This window comes from Brachyistius frenatus, unplaced genomic scaffold, assembly GCF_029030835.1.
Source record: "Brachyistius frenatus isolate BFR_SWC_R1_liver_20210118 unplaced genomic scaffold, ASM2903083v1 Contig_47, whole genome shotgun sequence".
Taxonomy (NCBI): Eukaryota; Metazoa; Chordata; class Actinopteri; family Embiotocidae; genus Brachyistius; species Brachyistius frenatus.
This window is the reverse complement of record NW_027210646.1, coordinates 378051-398612: the sequence shown is the minus strand read 5'-3', so window position 1 is coordinate 398612 and position 20562 is coordinate 378051. Positions and strand designations below refer to the sequence as shown.

Below are 20562 nucleotides of genomic sequence, written 5' to 3'. Positions count from 1 at the left end.
TGTGCGTTTTATACTTCGGTATGAAACGAACAAATGTCACGTCCTCGTCGCCACTCCCACGCGTCTCTTTCCCCCCGTTTGAGGTTTAGCGGCCGCCCGTCACGGCGTCCTCTTGTTGCGCCTCCTTCCCCTGCTCCGGGTCAGTGGCACGTCAGTGGAAAGTTAGCGCCACCAACTGTTCAGCCGAAGGCGCTCACCGTTTGACCCGACTGCCTTTTTTTTTTTTTTTTTTTGCGACAATTGACACCGCAAACATGAAATGACTTTCCTTCTTCACTAGTGTATTGTTAAACTATGACTACACGTGTACTATAAAAGACCATTAATTAGTTGTTGGCAATTATTGGTGTGACAGTTAACTGTCAACTAATACTAATACGATGTTGTGACAGTTTACACGTGAAGGCAGAAGGTTGAGATTGGAGCAGCTTGACGAGAGAATATCCTTCTTTTTGTTTTTTTTGATCGCGGCTACATGAACGAGAAGAACGAGCCATCTGTGCTTCTCGGTAGAACAAATGAAGACGCCGTCAAACAGTCAAGACAGCCAAATGTGATGTCCCCTCCTTCCTTTTCCGCCTCACGTGGGCAGACCTGATTTCGCAACACCCTCCATTGTCGGATCTTTAAAGCTGCGTACGAAGAATGAGGACGCTGCCATTTAAAGCACTGGATATGTTGCAAACTCGGTGAGTGTTTCCCTCTCGAATGTAACACCAGAGGTGTTTGGCGAAATAATCAAGAACCCTGTCAAGAGTGCGAGAAGGAAGACGCGTTGATGTTTGTCGCGCGTTTTATCAGCTCCAACGTTTTGACGATCGTTGCTGCGCTTACGTGGTGGACGAAGAGGATGTATTTTTTTCCTACTTGAAAGTTGGGGAATTCATTTCTTATGCGTGCACTCTGTACGAGTCCAATTTAATAGAAGAATAAATGCTGATGACCAGTTTGAAGAAGTTTTAGACTGAATCAGACTTTTTTTTTTTTTTCTTATATTATTTTAGTAAACGCAGGAGCCGTTTTATATAGTTATTTACACCCCAAAAAAAAAAGGTTCAACTTATGACTGTGCCTATATATTTTATAAGGGGAACGTGCGCATGTTTGGAATTTTAGAAAAAAAAAAAAATAAATAGATAAACATACCCCTTTAAAATTGTATTAAATAAATCTTTTTGTAGGACCACGATTGTTCAAATTTTAAATTTTACAATTAATAGTAACCTTTTCTTCTACAGTTGAACGTCTGCTTATTTCGACCCAAATGACTCAGAATATAATTAACACCTTTCTTAAACGCAAAGAACCACACATTTTCTGCCATATCTGACAATCGCTGCGTTTGACAACGCGAACCTTGCGCCAAAGCTCTCAAAAGAGACGTGTGGCCCTTTTATACTCGCAGTGTGTTGTTACCATCTGTTGTTGGTTTGCAAAGGTTGTTTGGTCATTATAGATAAGGAATTTTTTTTTATTTATTGCGCCGCAGATCACTCGGTGAGACGAAGCTACATGCTGCGCTGCACGCCGAAACCTCACTAATTTGGTTGGAAATTGCGATCACCCGTTAACTTGAGGTGGCTATAAAAATAATAAATGAACCCCACAATCAGATCTGAAATGAATTTTCTCTCCAGCTACGGCATGAATCTAATTACAGCATGCAAAATTATGCATTGGGGAACCGACATCTGTTATTGTAATCATTATCTTAACCGTTGTCATCAACACGTCATCATTACGCTCGTCGTTATCTTCATCATCATCATCATCGTCGTCGTCATCATCATCATCATCATCATCATCACGTGTACGGGAAGAAAAAGGAATTAATGCCCACATACTTCCACCCACAGAAAGAAGCCCTTTTAGAATATCAGACCAAAGAAACACCCAGCCTCGCGTGATGATTTTTCACATGGCAAATTGCAATCGCTTAATCCAATAAGCACCATATCGTAGTCATGGTAACCTCGACAATAAAAGACCACGTTCAGAAAGACGTCTTGCGTTTGGAAGGGAGGCGCACAGACGGTCGCGCTCAAAAGTGCTGCGAGTAAAACGCAGGCACTCAAATCGCTTTTTCCTGCAGCGCAAAGCTACGGAATATTATGTCGATTTCACCGCCACAGTTTGCACACGTGAGCGCATCTGCGATAAGCATCAGCCGACCGCTGCCGATGGCGCTGCGAAGAGTCAAACGGTCGAAGCAAATGGAAAACGCGACGTATTTACTGCACGGTTTCGCTGTTCCGCGCTTGCAAGTGAAAACTGTGCACGTTTAGTCCTTTTCCAAAAAGGGTTTTACTTCCTGACCCTTCTGATAACGTAATCTTACTCCGAGGATGATAAGAAACACCCCTGCTGCATTTAGAGAAAATTAAGGCCTGAGATTGACAATCAAGCATTTCAGTGTTTAAATTTTTTTTTTTAACTATTGTTTGCCTGTAATTCTCCAGACAGGTGCAGCAGGCATCTCTTTTTAATTTGCTACATGCTCAGTATTCAGCTGCATGGATCAAAGGGACACTTCATTTTCCTCCCCTCGCCACATTTTGTGCAGTGAGGAATGAGGCAGACCCTCACGGGAGCAGATTTGATTACGGTTTATCATTACTGTCACTCTCCGCGGTGACAGAGGGGCTGATCCCAGGTCGCCAAGACGCAACCAAACAGATTAGTAAGAGGACCCTTATTTTCTGCTGTAATTTTATGCATCACTTGTACACTGAAGTCTTGTTAAATATTAATTGCCAAGTGTTTGTAAGGCCTATTTCCCCAGCAGCTACAGGTTCGATTTTATAACTTGTATTTGTACTTAAGCGGGTAGGCCTTTATTCGGAAAACACTTTCAACAAAATGAAAACTTAAATAAAGGAAACACGGGGGGGGGGGGGTTTAAGTGGATGTAAATCTAGCCTGCGTGCTCGTGACCGCAATATGGTGGCCAACTGCAAATGTTGATGTATGCTGATGCATCTGCTGTTCAATACGGGGGGAGGGGAGAGGGGGGAGGCAAACTCTGGGCCTAATTATCTCCCATCCAAGTTTACTGCTGCCTCTGCTTGCCGTCTCGCTCCCCTCTTGTCTTCTCTCGTGCATCCTTGACTCTCATTTTAAACCCACCCCGACTCCCGAACAATTGTGAATATTTCTACACACTACAACATTATTCATTTCCAACTAGATATACCATCCTTTCATCCCTCAAGTCAAACTAGTAATTTTTTTTTTTTTATCCGATTTTCTTCCCCCTCTAACTTTTCTTTTCTTCTTGTATGATATTTTCCTGTGTCTACATTAGCATAAGTGCAGCAGTGATCTGCTTCAGGTTGACGCTTTTTTTTTTTTTTTTTTTAATGGGGCGGCATTTCCATTTCACAGAGGACACATGTGGCGGCGGGATGTTGAGGAGGGGCCAGGCGTGGGGGAGGCTTGCGGAGGGTATAGCGGGTGGGGCGGGGGCGCGCGGTACAAAGAGAATGGTTGAGACACTCTGCAACGAGTCCTGTCATGCTTAATAATGCAGCAGGGACGGGGAAGGAGCAGTCGTCCTCATCCTTAAACGCCAGACGTAGGTTGTGTGTGTGTGTGCGCCCCCCCCCCCCCACCCCCCCACCGGATGCTACAGAGCCTAATTATAAGAGAAAGTCTCCTCTCCTGTAAATGGGCGCGTAAGCGCCCAAATCTCAACCGCAGGAGAGTCCGAAAGGGCCCCCCCCGGGGTCCTCTCGAAGGTCTCCGGGGTGCACAGGCGACGCGTAGGTAAGTCGCAGAGCCTGGGGGGACAGTGGCACCAGCGCTCGTGGCAGGGACTCGTCATGGACGTCGGAAGGACTTGACCCACTTGCCGGACTGAGTGCCGGCAGCTGTCTCATCAGCGGAGCATCTGTCAATCTTGGCCCGCTAACTCGGTGTGCAACAAGATGCACAGGAAAGGGGTGTTCACTTCCAGGACCAAAGTCTCACTTCGACCCGAGTGCCGCAGCCAGCGTGGGAGTGTTAGCTGCGTGAGGCTGTCTGAAATCAGCGAGCATAAGCCCAGCAATATGAATAACACTCAAAACAGGTCTATGAATACACAGTAATATTGCGCCAAGTCACCGGTACACCGTGCAATTTAAATGTTCTCCCGTCAGTGAAATCTATCTGCCAAGAGAATATCTCCACATCACAGAAACAACACTTTCTTTTTTTTTTTTTAAACTAAACTCTCTTTACACTCTGGGCTTTTCACACTTTGTATGTTTGAAAACAGCTCTGAAACTAATCGATTTGGACAACATTCCTACCGTCTCCAAGAGTTAAACAAAGGTCAGTTTGTCAAGAGTAGACCTTTTTCAGACGGCTGATGCTAAATAGCACACTCTGATTAACCAATCAGGTCGTTTCTATATAGGATTATGCAATTTTAAAAAAGAAAGCAAAGTCATATTATCAAAAATGTATTGAAACTACTAAATCTTATCTTAGGTTTTTTTTTTTTCCCCCGTTAATAGAATAATCCTCGTGGTTTATGTAAAGAATGGAAAATCGAGGCTGACCAACCAGACTCTGCCGCCGTACGAAATGTGTTAAATGCTCATGTTGATACAATTTACCAGACAATGTCCAATATATATCTTCAATACAACCTTTCTGATATTCTGGGAAGCGTCCTTTATAAATCCTCATTTTGTATTTGAATTAGTTTTATGACACTAAATTCAATATGCTGCGTTATTTATGCCACGGCAAATACAGTCAATACAGGTCTAGTTTTGCGAAGCTAATATTGCCTCCACGATGACCAAACAACACGTGCAGCTTTCTGGAATAAAACCCACTGAAGTGCATAATGTATGTTTCCACAACTTACATATTGTCACAAACAAAACAACAACATCCTTTTAATAGTAATAAGTTTTCCCTGACAAAACGATCCGCTCGCGATCACCCCCCGACGAGTAGCTGCAACAGCTTGTGGCGTAAAGTCGCACTGTCTGTTTCACACTAATGTTTTGAGCTGTGAAAAGATGGTTTTGTGCGAACTGAAGTTTGGTAAATCATTTGTGTTTCAGTCCGCAGGAAGAACAGTTAACGTTTAATAATAAAACAGTATGCCTGCATTATATCAGGGAAATCTGGAGCGTGCGAAAACATTGTTCAATGCTGCAAATATGTTACGACTTACGGGAGGAAATAAATATTTAAGCGCGCGTATCATGTACGCCGTCCCCCTGGTTCAACAGGTAAACTGTTTACACAGACGCACAGATGAAGCAAACAATACTGAAAAAAACAACAAATAAAACATTTTTTTAGAACGAACCAATTAAACTGAACATGAATGGCACCGCCTTATGTTTTCATTCAGAGTGTGAATGCGTTAAACATGTGAATACATTGACTTTTTTTTTATTATTATTATTTTATAGCATTTCAGCTCGTTTTCTGTCATCTGTTTATCGCGCGTGTTCATATCCCCGTGAAAATACGAATCATCCTTCAACAATGGCAGATTGATTTTTTTTTTTTTTGTATTACCATTATAGAATTTACAATACATGATGTGATGTTCAGCCTGCATTAGCTTCAGCTGTTGACTTTCTCGGCACTTAATCATGGTAATTTCAAGTTATTTAGGCAAGATTTACACATAAAACAAGTTTAAAATTACATTTTTCTGTGTTTGCGTTTTGTAAAACAAATGGTCACGCATGATATGGTACAGGCTACTTGCATTACCATACAATGACTTTCCTTTAAATATCCCAAAGAAGCTCTTAAGTTTAAAAAAAAAAAAAAAAAACATAGTTATTTTATACTGTTTGACATTAGTCTGCTTTGAATCTGTACCACTGCATTATTTTAAATATTTCAACCCACATATTTCATCATTTCTGGCCCATTTTCTTATAAGCCAGCATGACAAATTTGGTGTCTGGAAGTGTTTGTGCGGTGACTAGAAATTGAAAAAAATAAATCAAAATCCGTGAACTAAAGACATATTGACCCCGGCCAAACTCGAGCAGGGTTTACGAGGTTAAAGAAACCCCGTGGTGAAAGGCCACAAGCAACAAGGTTCACGTGTGAAGCCGCAGCCCCGTTCATTTGGACGAGGGCACGTGTGCTCGTATTGCCGAGGCTTGTGGGAAGGTGGAACATTTGCAAGCAAAGCGGCGAGAGGGACATGTTGAAAGGAGAGCTGAAGTTGTCTATGCAAATGTGGGCAGCCTGAAAGAACCATTGACTAATGAACTGCCAGGTGTCTTTTTGATTGACGTCTGCTCGCAAAACATCTCGGTTAAAAACGTCCACCTGCTTCACCCGCAAGTCTACGGTTTCCCCATTATAAAAAAAAAAATAATTAAAAAAAAAAAATCATCACAAAGACAAAACAGTTCTAGCTGGCATCAATAGTTTCAATGCATCTCTTTCAAAGCGTTGGGACAAATGAAGGCACTGCAGCTGCAAGGGAGAGAAAGTCAGTAAAATTGTGGGGCTTGGCGAAAGGCAGAGACGATGGGGCAGAAATATTCATTCCAAATCTAATTCAGAAGCAGCATCCTTTGCACGCCCCCTGGGACGAGCGCTGCAATGTCAAGTGTTGGGAGCGTCACAAGTGGACGGGGACCGGGGCTCATGCTGACCAGACGGCCCAGGTTGCGACTTGCCTTATGTGCACTTTGGCATCCTCACACCTCTCAGTGCACGTGTGCCAGCAATCTCCCCTCCTTCCTCCCCTCCCCTCCAGAAGTGTCATCAGAAATTTCTGCTCTTTTAGCACCTCTTCAACGAGACAAAAAAAAAAATTTTAAAAAAAAAAGACATAATAATCCCTTTGGAGTCAGCCGACGCTTCCAGTCTCTCTCTTTTGTTTGGCCGAGCCGAGACATTCTGGCACCATCGTCTCTTGTTAAAAATCAAAAACATAAAAGGGTGGCACCAAGCCCCGGGCACGATTCGGATTCTCCTCGTCATTTTTTTTTTTTTTTTTAGCACACTCGAGTAAAGTATGGGAGCCGCGCAAAAGAGAGGTAGAGTGAAAGATGCTGTCGGACTATATGTCGGAATCACTAAATCAGTTTTGCATCGGCGTGTCACGCGAAGTCACCCAACGTGGCAGAGAAAAGCCTCTGTCCCCGGTTCCACAAATTTTATCCCCCCCCCGCCCTCATTTACATACCTACAAGCGATAAGGGTGCGACTGGAGCCAAGACGAAAGCCGCAAAAGAGAGGCGAGGTCAAGGCAGCAACTAGACGAGGTACCGGCTGCTCTGAATGCCGGATTTACACATAATACTCCCTGATTATGAAGATAAGAGTTCTATTTTCACATCTAAAATCTGACCAAGGAACATAGTGTTCACTCCTAAAATGAAAAGAGTGCAAAAAAAATGTTCCAATCTTTTCAACAAACCAAACTGACTTCTATTAAATCCGTCTGCGGGCTGCAACGCACCCGATGTGAATGGGACCCATCCTGGATCTAATCAGAGCATTTGTTGTTGTTGTTTTTTTGTTGTTGTTGTTTACGGCTCCACAGGGGTCACGACACAGGCCGGTGACGGCACCGATATAATACCGTACGCTGTAAATAGCCCGACATGGCTAACGCGTGACGCAAATAACGACTGGCTCTCTACTGTTTGGAAGTTAACGCGAACCGACGGGAAATAACATTAGAATAAATTGTGCGACGCGTCTGGTTTTCTTTGCGACATCTTAAGCGTTGAAGCCAGGAATTGGTATACGCCAATAATTTAAAAAAAAAAACAAATTTTAAAAAAAGAAGTGCTTCGTCACGCGGTCACATTCGGGTAATAAAACGCTGGATGCTGCGGTGTTGAGCGCCAAAGCCGGACGTGAGGTCACGGGATCACCACGGCGATGGCCGATGCATATTGGAAGAAAAAATGCAAAATAATTATTATTGTTGAATGCCACACGGTGATTGGAGCTTTTTTTTTTTTTTTTTTTTTCATTGAGAGCAAAGCCCACCATGTGGCGATCGTCTTCTACAGAAATGTCCATCCATTCATCCATTCATCCATTCATTCATTCATTCATTCATTATGAATCATCAGAGTCAAAGATCCTCTTCTGTCCCATGATCCCCTGCTCTCAACTCTGATATCCCACTTACCCACTACCGTGGCCCTCATCATGCTCAGTGGGTCCTTATTCCTTTAAACTAGGAGGTTTGCATGGGCAAATATTAAAAACAATAATAATAATAATTAATAACAATAACTTCGAAAAGAACCATTTCACAGTTTGCATTAAATCCACATCACATCCAAGATCCCTCACCTTGCGGGTGAAATTACCTTTTTAGCATCTTCATGCGTCCATCTTGTCCCCCCCGAGCTCCTTCAGTAGTTGTCCCTCACTTTTCAGCGCTCCTCCGTCGTCCTCGTCCCTCCGCGGAAGAGACATGTCTTTTGTTTTGTTTTGAATGAAGCCGCGGGTTCCCGGCAAATCTCTGCTGCAAAAGTCGTACGAGTCTTTTAAGGGTTTCTACTTTTTCCCTCCCTCTTGTTGTGCGCAGCGACAGTTCAGACTCCGGTAAGAAAAACAATTCACGTTCAGCGCGGGAAAAGGCCGACACGCTTCCCCCAGGTAAAGCGAAGATGACGCGGAATTTCTTCTTCGCTTTATGTGCTGCGCGCTGCCCCCTGCTGGCCGGAGGCTATATCGCACAAATCTAAACTCGCTCCAGAGCAGGTGGTTTACACCCTTTTCGAGAAGAAGCAGAGCCTCTTGGCAAAAAAAAAAAAAATTAAGCAACTTTATATAATTGCAAAATAATTCATTGAAAGTGCATGCGGTGTAATTGAGACAGCAATATTGGCGCCACAGTAATGCAGCACCATAAAGTAAAGTGACAAAGCTGCTTTGGGTGAATATGAGATGAGATACTTACCTAAAAGCTTAAATATGCAAAACAAGATAGAATGTCAACACATACTGAGCATTGTAAAGGTTGGAGCTAAATAAGATGCAGCACAATGTATTTTCTGCACCCAACAACTGTGGCATTTATGCTTTTACCAAAATGATGGTGCTCTTTTGCTGAGTATTTTCACAATACATAATGTTTAAACCCAGCGTTGCTGCGCTTTCACAAGCTCATTTATTATTTAAAGAGAGAAATTATTATTAAGCATGCAGGGAGCTCAACTGTGTGCTTACAATACATTCACACACTTAAATAAACGGGTTTAACGTACAGCTATTGGGAATGCAGCTATTCTTAAGGTCTTAATGGGAACCTTAAGAAACAACACAACACTTGTAATATCTCAGCTGTCTGGAGGCCGCAACTCTTAAGGCTGAGTCGACATAAATCACAGTAGCAGCCTATATTTTCATGTGATGAAAACTCAGATCTAAGTAGGTAGTTGGCAAAAATGTTGTTCCATTTCAGCTGCCACTGGTCGCCTGGCAGTGTTGAGCAGATGGCGCTTTATGTATTTATAATTGTCCAAACATTGTAAGAACCTCTCAGTATTTGGATCCGGTTCACACTAATTAGCTTGATGGATATAAATAAAGTGCCTGGAATTTAGTACATCACAAAAACTGCGTGTCAGTTTGTTTGCGCTGTAGCTTCGACATAATGTATGGACCCTGCTTGTAGATGGGTGTTTGCATCAGTATCTGTTTGTAAGAGCCACCTACCAGCGTCCATTATGCCACTTTTCAGCGAGGTGTCACGAAGGGTCCGTCAGAGGTGCCAGAAAATCACAGGAATATTTACGATCTTCCGCCACCGAGTTGTAAAAGCTAATACGCTTGATGAAATAAAACTGCCAAAGATACAGACACCGTTGATTTGTTTTTCCTTTAAATAATCTGAGGCAGGTACAGTTGATATATCTGGTCAGCTCACAGTTTCATTTTCATGTTTTTGCTTATGAAGACTACTTACCAGTGGAAGACCAGCAAGCTTGCAGGCTGTGATTGTCCATCTATGGGATCTTCATATTAAACATATCAGCCCTTCATTTACAGCCCACATTTTAACAATATGCCTTTTTTTTTTCTTTTTTCAAGATTGTAAAATTAAGCAGTAAAAAAAACAAAAAGAAAAAAATCTCGATGAGCATTATTACACCAAATTATGAACCTGAGATTGTGTCCATGTATCTGCAGCTAATGACGCATGCCAGCATTTTCTGGATCTTTCCTTGTATACAAGTAATTATACAAAAAACTGTCATGCTTTTCTGCATTGCTTAAGCTGTGGCTGATTTTCATAATGCTGGAGAGAGAGGGACACCTATCGGGTCCCCTGGAAAGCCTCGGGATTGACATTGCTCGGTAAGATGCATAAACACCGCATAAATTAGCAGTTTCAGAATGACAGTAACATATAATACCAGCTGCCGTTAGGGAAGAGGGACATATCACAAGTAAAACAGATCAGTCCCTCCAGCCTGACACGTCTGAGGGAGAATATTTTCTCGCGCAAAAGATAAAGCGGCATTAATGCTCATCAAGCAAAATAGCTGAAGTGGATTGAAAAAAGCTCCAGCTGTGCTCTGACATTGACATTTTGCTGCTGCAAAGTCCTTAAATTTGGACAGAAGGCACACATACAAGCAGAGACAAGTACATATGTTGCAAAAAATGAATTGGGCACTGAAAGACTAGTTGCACATCTTGAAGTGGGTTATTTGACAATACCACATGCTGACACAAAACAAATCTGTCTTTGCCTGAAGAAATTAGAAAAATGGATATTGTTAACATTTTGAGATTTTTGTCTTCAGATGAAATGGGACTTATTACAGGGTGGACGGAGTCCTCGCTGGTTGCCCTGTGTTGGATATGAGCTCTGGAGGTCACTGCTCCCGGCCGCCGTTCACCAAGTAATATCTAAAGCACATAACTTCCATCTGTGCACAGAGGAGTGTCATTGTTACTTAGTGACCTTTAGACACTGTTTAGTCAGTTTCCAGTTCCAATGCAAAGCTGAGCTAACCGACTCCAGTTTCCAGATCGAGGCTGAACACACAGACACGAGGGTTGGAGAACTTTTCTACTGTAACTGAGCAAATAAGATTATATCTCCAAATGTTGCTCTCACTCAGATCGAGGCAAGTAACTTGGGTAAAGGGGTGAGCCAATAAAAAAATTAAAAAAATTAAAAAAAAGTGAACATGAAAGGAAGATCCTTTACTCACAAAAAATAATAACAACAAGACATTCATTCAGTTTAAATGCAATTTTATTGAAGATTATTACAAACCTGTTTGTGTGATCTACTTCACGTGTATTTGGATGTTAAACCATTTTAAGCTTTAAAAAACAACAACACTGACATTATCACCTTTTAACCTGACAAGGTAAACTTGGTAAGGTGGAGAAACCTGTGAGCATAAATTCGGAGCCACGTTTGCGCCTGTTGGATTACGTTATGAATATTCTGTTCTCGCTCTGTTTTGCTCTCCACCATCACATATGAGTGAGTTTGAAATCGGAATCCAGTTGCAGTCACCTGCAGATTCACAGTCACAGTCACAAGAACAAGTGTGTAATGTAGTCGTCATTCCACAAGACGATACGTGCCAGTGTCGCGTTTCACTTTGCCCAAGCGTGAAAAGCACACGCACAGATGACCGGGGTTGAAGAAGGAGGTCATGTGACAAAGCACAAACGATGATGATGTCCAAGTTGGGCTGGAGTTTGGGGGTCGTCGGGATGATTCAAACCCTGAATTTTCACCCGGGAGATGAGGGTTTAAGCCCGTGAGAAAGCAAAATACATGTATTTTAAGTAACGTGAGTAAGTCACTTCATGTAACGTATTTAACTTACGTTAATACGTACGTCGTGTTACTTGCGCAGAATTATTATTATTTGTTTTTAAACCCTGGTGAGCCATTGTTGATGTGGGGAAAAAAATAAAATAAATCAATGCACCTGCTCGACGCCAGTGTTTTCATTACACAAAAGTCACGCGTGCGCGCGTAATAAGCATATGGTCATCAGAAAAACTCCTCCAGCACCCTTCAAAATCCACCATAAAGGCACACCTTATACATATTCACTCAAGCATCATCCAGTTGTTTATGTAACACGTCGGCCACAGTAATTATGCGACGACACCATTGTAATTTATGGGAAACGTGTCCTATTTTGATGTAGCAGGATTAAGAAGCCTCGGAGGCTTTTTGACACCAATTCACGCAGGAACGAATGCGAAACATTCTCCGCATGTCACCGGCAGCCAGATCTGCATCAACAACATTGTTCTGGGGAAAAGATTACACTGATGATGTGTGTGTTCAGTAAGTGTAGTCATCCAAACAGTTTGTTGCCTTTTTTTTTTTTTTTTTTTTTCCTCGAGTCGTCTGCCCCCATTTCTCCACAACTGCTCCTCTTCCGTCTGTTGGATTTGTTGAGCAATGCTGTAAAAATAGAAAGAAGCCACTTTTAAAAATGCATTTCAGCATGTAAAGTTCAGTCGAGGCGGCGCGTGAAGCTTAAATTCCCCGTTGTTTAAAGTCCAGCGACCGCCCGTTCACCTGTGAAGACTTCGTGGAAGATGTAATTTGTCGGTGTAATATGATGTGGGATCCCAGACAAGACCTCGCAATAACAGCTGAATCCGACAGCTGGGCGACATCAAAATGAAATAGCTATGTTTCAAAAGAAAGTCGTCATATCAAATAATTGCATAATAAATTGGAAGTCCCAGCATAAGAGTGACATTAAATATTTAGCATTTTAATTTGAACATTCTCTCTCAACAGTTTTTTTTTTTTGTCTAAGAATCCACCACTTCAAATTAATATAAAGTTATGCCGCAGGGTGGGCAAGATTTATCTGGAACAAACAGACACCGCTCTTTGGGCAATGAGTCTCTACTGTCATCTTTTCACTGGGACTAAAAAAAAAAAATAATTAAAAAAAAAATCCTTCTGCTCCCACTTGAAACATCAACAACTCGAACCACGTGGGCAGGTTAAATAAAACGCTTTGACAGAACGATACCGCTTTTCTAGCCTGAACCCTCGACCCCAGCGCGCTTGTTTTCCTCCCTGCAAACTTTTGCGCGGGCTGAGTTTTGCCGTCACGCTCCGTGAACGTGTTTTCGTTCAGAATTAGCATCAAACCGAAGTAACCTTTTTCTTTTTGGGGGGAGAGGGGGGGACGATACCCTGCTCGGCGGCGCACAGGCTCGGTCCCGAGAGGCGCAAAAGCCTCCCCGAAAAATGTGATTGACCAAGTAATTATATCACAATTGTGTTGCTGTATTCACGTCGGTTTTACAAGGTGCAAATTTGGACAAAAATGAATGTCATTTTAAGCACTAAAGTTCAACCCTGTACAGTTCAAAATAATAATAATAATAATCTGGATAATCTGAATATTTACCAAATTGGAAAAGTAAATGAAGTTGCTCGTGTTTCACGTTGACAGAATATTGACCCCCATCTCTGAACATCGTTGTGGATTAATAAATCGGGCCCTACTGGACTTTATGTTATGAGGGAAGAAAAGCTGGAAGTAGTTCAGGCCTTACGACTGTGACAAGAATCAGAAAAATGCAGAGTTTACGCTAAAGTTCATCGCCCCGAGGTTCCCCGGCAAACGGTGGCGGCGGCATCAACCTCGGCTGCACTTTTCAGTGCCGATTAGAAAACGTTAGCGCGTCAACCAACTAAACTAAATGGTCGCCATGGTAAATATTGTTATCATCATATTATATATGCATATGCGACGCTGGCAATAGCGTGCAACTCATAACCTCTCATCTGACTCTCGGCGAGAAAACAAATAAGTACGTTCCCCAAAATATTGAAGTCTTCCTCGAAAAGAAACGCATTATAATCCTCAACCACAGCTGACAGGATTTTCTGTCAGGCCTGCCTACTTCTGGCACCTTCATCCAAATTGGGCTGTTAGGAACAAAAACAAACTTTTATTTGTCTGAAATTGAAAGTTAGGTTTCTTCCACAACAGATTTTTTTTTTTTTTTTTATTATTATAAACTTTTAAATGTATTTCATCTATCGCTACAAAGCCAAACGGTGTATTGATTGACTGCAGGGAGATTTTTTATATTTTTTATATTAACAACACAATAACAATTTATGGTGTGGAACCGCAATTTATAGACTTACTTAAAATTGATTTTTGTCTGTAATGGAGAAACTTGTTCTTTTAAGGTTCATAGCACAGAAAGACTGAATGAAAGTGTATCACACAGCCTAATCCCAGTGATTGCGTGCTTTGCCCAGGATGGTGCCATTGTTTCATGGATCTGTTGATGGCTGGTTTCCAGCAGTCTCTTTTGTCACATCTCCAGCTCATCATCCCATCTCTCTTTTTTTTTTCCTGGAAGCAGCCCTCTTATCTGGCTTTGCCTCTTCCCTTTCTTCAATTGCTTTAATGCATCTTGTCAGATTGAGTGCCTAGCAGTCACAACTCTCTCATTTTTGGATTATAGAGCCCTCCAGGTTTTTTAGGTTTTTTTCTGAAAACCCCGCCTCCACTGTTTTTCCTCCTCGACGCTTTTTCTTTTTTTTTCTTTCTTTATCCCCTTCTCCTCTAATTTTTTTTCTTTCTATTTCTCCTGAGATAATAGACCCTGTATTCCCAATAAGCTTCTTACCCCCCAAAACCCTAACCTCCTCTTTCTCTGTGTCCTCGTGACTGGAGCAAAAAAAAAAAAAAAAAAAAAAAAATTCATGATGAGAAGAATCCCAGAGTTTGTCACCCCAACCGGTTTCTCTTTCTTTGTGCACCTCTGGATCCTGTCGGAGAGGACGGAAGTCCCCATCCCCTTCAGGATTTCCCCATTCAGCTGTGCCAAGAAGCATATAAATACCACAGTCTTTCCTCCTGCTAAACCAGCAACTTCCCCAGTAGCCACCAACAACAATGGAGCAACAACCCAGCATGAGTGGCCTACTTAAACCAGCAGTTGTGTGCTTCCGATCGACTGATTTCGCAACTGCAAGTCCTGGCAGACTTTTAAACTCCACTGAATAGTCTGGAGGGTCCTAACCTCCCCCTCCTCCCCCCCCCCCCCCCAAAAAAAAAGATCAACTTGATGTCTTTTTGACCTTAATGTTTTCGGTTTCACTGTAACAACGCGTTTAAAATATTCATAAAGGGGCCGAGAGCTGCAGAGGGCATTTTGTGTTTCCGCATCGGTAAACCCAAGGAATGCCCTCTTTGTTTTCCATCTAGAATAATAGGATTTGTGTCATTCGTGTAATTGGCTCAAACTACAATCATTAGCTTTATTTTTTTTTTTTTTTTGTAATGATGCTCTAAATAAAATCGCAGTGAGATGATTCTTTGTGGTTTTCTTATCTTAGCAGTAGATGTTGATTTCGCGAGCGAGTTCAGTGAACCGCCGTCATTTATTAAGATTTTTTTTGTTGTTTTTTTGTGGTTTTTTTGCTTAAACCTCTTTTCGTCTCTGTGGGAGGCTGTGTTTGTTAATTTCTCACATCTCTGCACAGGATGGAGAGAGTTGCCAGGATGAAAAAGGAAACCTTCTCCTCCCGTCTTGTCCTCCTGTCCCCCGCCCCCCCCACCCCTTCTCATTCGGCTCAGCCCCCCTACAGCGCCGTGAAGCTAAGCAGACGGCTGTCCAGACTCCCCAGATCATTACACGGGAATCACACTGGGAGAGGTGTGTGGGAAGTGGCTGTGACTCGGTGTGTGCACCCGTGTTGACTGACATTCATCTCCACATGTCACAACCCCCAGCCAATCAGACGCAATGGACGTGTATTTGGCTTTGTGTTTGGATAGATGCTATTCACACGGAGCAAAATCTCAACTGAACACCCTCAAATCTCCAATGAAAACGAACGGCTCTTGTACCGACTCCAATTACATTTTGGCATATCGGTATGAGAATACACACTCCAGAGCAAATTAAACCCCTCGCTTAACCAACCCCCCCCCCCCCCCTTCCCCCCAGCAATTCAATTCTATGCAGTGCTGAAATCACTTCCCTGACTGCACTGCCAATCTCTCCATACGAGGGGAGAGATTCACTCCAGTCTATTTCTGAAAGTCTAATAAGATGAACCCTCGCACTTGCCATACTTAGATAAGGAGTCGCTTGAGTGTGTTCAAGTGTTTACCATGGCTCAGACTTGCTTTCCACGTACACAACACCGCCCCCCCCCCCCCACACACACACACACCCCACCCCTCTAAAAGTCTTAACCCTTTGATTTCCTCGCAAGTGAATCCAGAACAAATTTGCCACAGAACTACATTAGAAATTCATTGCTTCTTTGCTTTTCTCTGAATAAACTATTTCCTTTAAAAAAAAAAAAAAAAAAAAAAAAACAGCGCTGGTCTTTTTCACAATGGATAATATTTCATTTTCGTCACAGCCGGTGTTAGTTGGTCATTTATAGAAATCCGGCGTCGCGCCACTTGAGGGGATGACCTGAAGGGAACATTGGCCTCAGATGACGCTGGAGAATTTAAGGAGATTGCTCAATTGGGTGTTCTTCAGCCTTGTTAAACCTTGTTACCAGCCCTCGGGCATACGGTTCCCGCTTTGTTTACACGTCCTTTAAATCATTTCTAAGCCCGTGCGCAATGCTGCCACTTTACCACAGCCCGGCGAATTGAGTTGAAGGACAGCCTGTCGCATCAGCCGGACCGCTGCGGACCGCTTTGGTGCCCGTTCCGAAGCAGGAAATGTCACCACGGCCGCGATTCTTACGTCCGCCGAGAGGGCCGGATCCCCCCCCCCCCCCGATTTCAGACGCATCGACTTCCACTGCCCTCCGACACCCACGCCGACTTCCGAGCCGGCGTGCGATAGCTGGCATTTAGGTTGTTTTTGAAAGGGCCAAGAGCACGAGCGAAATGGAGTGCGTTAGTTATTCATTAGTGGAATTATTCTCTCAAGTGAGCGGGGAGAGGTTTGCAAACATGACCCTACCTGATCATTTCTACACACACACACACACACCCTCAGACAAACCAGTCTAAAATTGCCGAAAGGATATCTTCTCCTCACTCTGAGTGAGTAACTTAAAAGCAAAAATCTCGTAGGTTTGATTTGACTTCATGAAGTCCCCCGCTCTTCTTGGAATGACTTTTCCCCTGATGAAAATCCTGTTTTTGTAGACGTTTAGATCAGTCCCGTCCCGCGATGACGGTTGCGCATATTTTTAGAAATACACCCCACCGATGGCCGACGTCTATTTATAAGCATTGATTGCGCGATCACCGGGGCACAATCAGGCCACGGCGACGTGGCGGAGCCGCATTGGTTGATTGTTCTCTTTGAGCTACTTGTTCCCTTTGATTATTAACGGTTGATTGCTACGGAGGGAGCGCGGCGCGCACGCACTCCTCACGCTCTGCGACGTCTCCCGAATGTGACCCGTAGCAATCAGCGTAACAGTTTTGTAGTCACTCGCCGTGTTGTCCCGGAGTCGGGGTGAAGGAATGAGTTTGAAGAACGAGACGGTTAGAGTACGAGCCAGCCGCTTGTTTAATCTCACTCGGCTCCCCGGGTTGTAATCCTCTTTCTTATTCTCTGACCTGCAGGGTTTACAACACAAGACCGAACACACCAATCTACTCAAGATGATACACTAATAATAATTATCCCTCCTCCTTCTGTCCCCGCCGCCCCCCCCCCTGCCGTGCCTCCTTTGTAAATTGCTGCAGATGGCAACATTTGAATAAAAAAAATAAAAAATCCTCTTTAAAAATGATGCTTTGCGCATATTTCTCTGCTCCATAGGATGTAATATTCCACCTGAGCATTCGTAGTTACGGCGGCTGCGAGGAGGCTGCTGCCAGAGAGGTTTATCAGAGTAATTGGTACTTCTCACTCTGGCCCAGGGTGTGCAACGGAAGGTAACAGATGTCTGTCTGGAGGAGATGTAGGTCACTGAGTTTCCTGTGCTCCCACTGATCCCATCAGATAAAAAAAGAAAAAGGAGGTTGTTTCTGAGGCCGCTTCCCGCCACGACGCCCTATCAGATCCGCGGCCCCGTCTCACCTCCTTGTGTTTGAGGAAAGAAATCGGTGTCTTTTGAGGCTGCTGGCGAGGCCACGTCGGAGTAATTACCGCGCCATGATATCATCTACCCTCGCTTATCCTTTAACAGCGGCGGACGCTAAATCCCAGCATTGTACCCGCCTTTTATGTGCGTTATCCCTCGATGTGGTGGTGTTTTTTTTTTTTTTTAATTATTTTGAAAATGAGTGTATGTTTGACAGATAAATCGGGAAATAAAAACCGGTGATGACGAGCCCGGTTTGATGCGGTTTTTTGCTTAAACCGCCTGTTAATGTGCTCGTGATCCATTTCCCAGACCGCACCGGGGGAATCCTGAACACGCCGTGTCCCTCAAAGCATCCCTCTCTCGTGATACTCGGGTGCGTTTCATGCCGTGAGGTTAACGAGCAGCTCAGCGGCGTAATCCTCCTGCCGGTCTGTCGGGCTGTCCCTCTTGATGACTTGTCCTCTGGGCCACGGGTCAAAGCTCGCGGCCCCGGGAATGCGCGTCTCTCCAGACGGATCCGTTAAAAAAAAAAATATTAAAAAAAAAAAAAAAAAACCTGAGAAAGTTGCACCACGAAGTCTTAAAAAGTCCCATTTACAAGGGTGTGAAAACAAACACTTGACCGGTTTCAGCAGACAGATGTTTCCCTGTAAATAAATAAAAAAAACACACAACTCCCTTTCTAACCTCTAAATGTGACCCGACCCCCCCCAGCTGGCACTTGGTGGTTGGATTATGGGAAGGCCTCGGGGGGCGGAGGGGGGCGGCAGGCTGACTGGCCGGTTTCGCTATCTGCCGGGTGTGACCCACATCCCTCTCTCCGGCTAATCCTTTTGTTCCTGCAATCTGCGAGTACCTCGCCACATCTAATCCTTTGTGCTGCTTTATTTCGGCATTAGATTTCATCTCATCCAGGCGCCTCCCCGACGACACCCTTCATTCCCCTCATCGACTGGTCGTGGATGTGAACAGAATCGTTATTTGCCACAGGTTTAAAAAAAAAAAAAAAAAAAAGTAGTTCTGGGTAATTTGAATTGTTATATTCTGCTCTCATCCTATTTTATCATCCAAAGTACATCAGATTAGCGGACCGGCAATTACCACGCCGCATCCGACACCAGACTTACTCACTTGCTCGTACCCCCGAGACCGTCCGCGATCGCGCCGACGCATCAGCGTCCGGCTCTTCGCCCCGTTCAATTCATCATCGGTTCACGTCGTCAGGGGGGGGGGGGGGGGCGGATCCGAGCCAGTCGGGTCCCAGAACACGTTTTTTTTTTTTTCTTTTTCTAATTTGATCGGTTTGGCTCGACGAGGCCGTTAATTCATTATGACGCATCGATGTTGACATTCTTATTGCTCGTCACGAAAAGGACAAAGTGTGGGAATGAAACGTGGAACGTTTTTTTTTTTTTTTTGGCTTCTCATTTTGGCTTTGCTATACCCCGATTGGATTTTCACATCTCGTGGAGATTTCAAATCGCAGCGGCTTTCGGGTTTAATGTTGTTGTTTTTTGTTTGTTTGTTTTTTTTACAATTATATTACAAAGAGAATATAGGCCGTATTTATTGTCATCTCTCGCGGCAAAAATCAAACACGCGTGCCTTGCGCAAAATTGAAACTGACCCGAGCCCCTCGAGCCGCTCGGCGCCCCCTTAACAACTAACCCAGTATCTGCTTTAAAGCTTCTTTTTTTTTTGCATCTATTACACATGGACGTACACGTATAAGACACGGAGAAGATATAAAATGCATATTAAACCAAGGCTACACCGAACTACATATCAATTATTGGACATATTTATCCTCATCTCCTGCTGGCGCCGACACGCAAATACCCAAACATAAACACGCGTGCGCGCGGATTAAATTGGCCGGATCCCCTTGAGCCATTTGCAGCCCACTCAACAACTAACCCAGTATCTGCTTGAATAAATAAAGATTTCTGCTTTTTTTTTTTTTTTTTTAATCACCCGTGAACGTGCGCTACGCGGCGGACACACCAGCTCCACATTAAAACCGACGTCGGAGCCGCACGTCAATTACAAGAGATTATTTATGTGGGTTCGGGAATCATCCGCAGACTGATCCGGCAATTAAAAACAGGGATGCAGCGGGCTGCGGGTCGGGCCGATCGGGGAGCCGGTAGCAGGCGAGGTGGGAAAGACCGGCAGGAGATTGGACATGCAGAGACAGGGACAGACCGGGGACCTCTGACAGGCGGAGGGAGCGTTACAGGGAACAAACGAAGGAAATGCAGAGGCGCCGAGGGAACGGGACGAGGCTGTTGGGAACGTCGACATTTTCGCCGATTGCGACGCCGATCTCTACGCGACTAAAAAAAAAAAAAAACTTAACCCGAATCTAATAAGGAGCAAGAGCGAAGTGAGTTTCGTCATTTTAATCAGTTCCACAAAAAAAAAAAATCACAACACTTGTTCTGATTTCCATCATTTTTTTCCCCCCCGACTCTCAAAGTTGCAGAAAGATCAATAAAGCTTTCATGTCACAGCGAGGGCAAGTTTCAACTTCGGCATTTATCCCTGCGGGAAAACGTGCC

General features: G+C 43.7%; 2 protein-coding genes across 3 annotated transcripts in view; one reads left to right on the top strand and one right to left on the bottom strand.

Annotated features, from left to right (window-relative positions):
* The window catches only part of LOC138623826 (phospholipid scramblase 1), a 179529-nt gene extending 166771 nt beyond the window's left edge, over positions 1-12758 (top strand). The window contains exon 8 of the transcript XR_011311104.1: positions 12746-12758. The gene's annotated coding sequence lies outside the window, so the exon portion shown is untranslated. The remainder of the gene's footprint in view (positions 1-12745) is intronic.
* The window catches only part of dipk2ab (divergent protein kinase domain 2Ab), a 41030-nt gene continuing 31673 nt past the window's right edge, over positions 11206-20562 (bottom strand). Inside the window, exon 5 of one of the 2 annotated variants that reach the window (XM_069703548.1) lies at positions 11206-12400. In XM_069703548.1, the coding sequence (XP_069559649.1) occupies positions 12175-12400 (226 nt within the window). In that variant the 3' untranslated portion in view covers positions 11206-12174. The remainder of the gene's footprint in view (positions 12401-20562) is intronic. The other variant, XM_069703550.1, reaches the window with a different exon arrangement.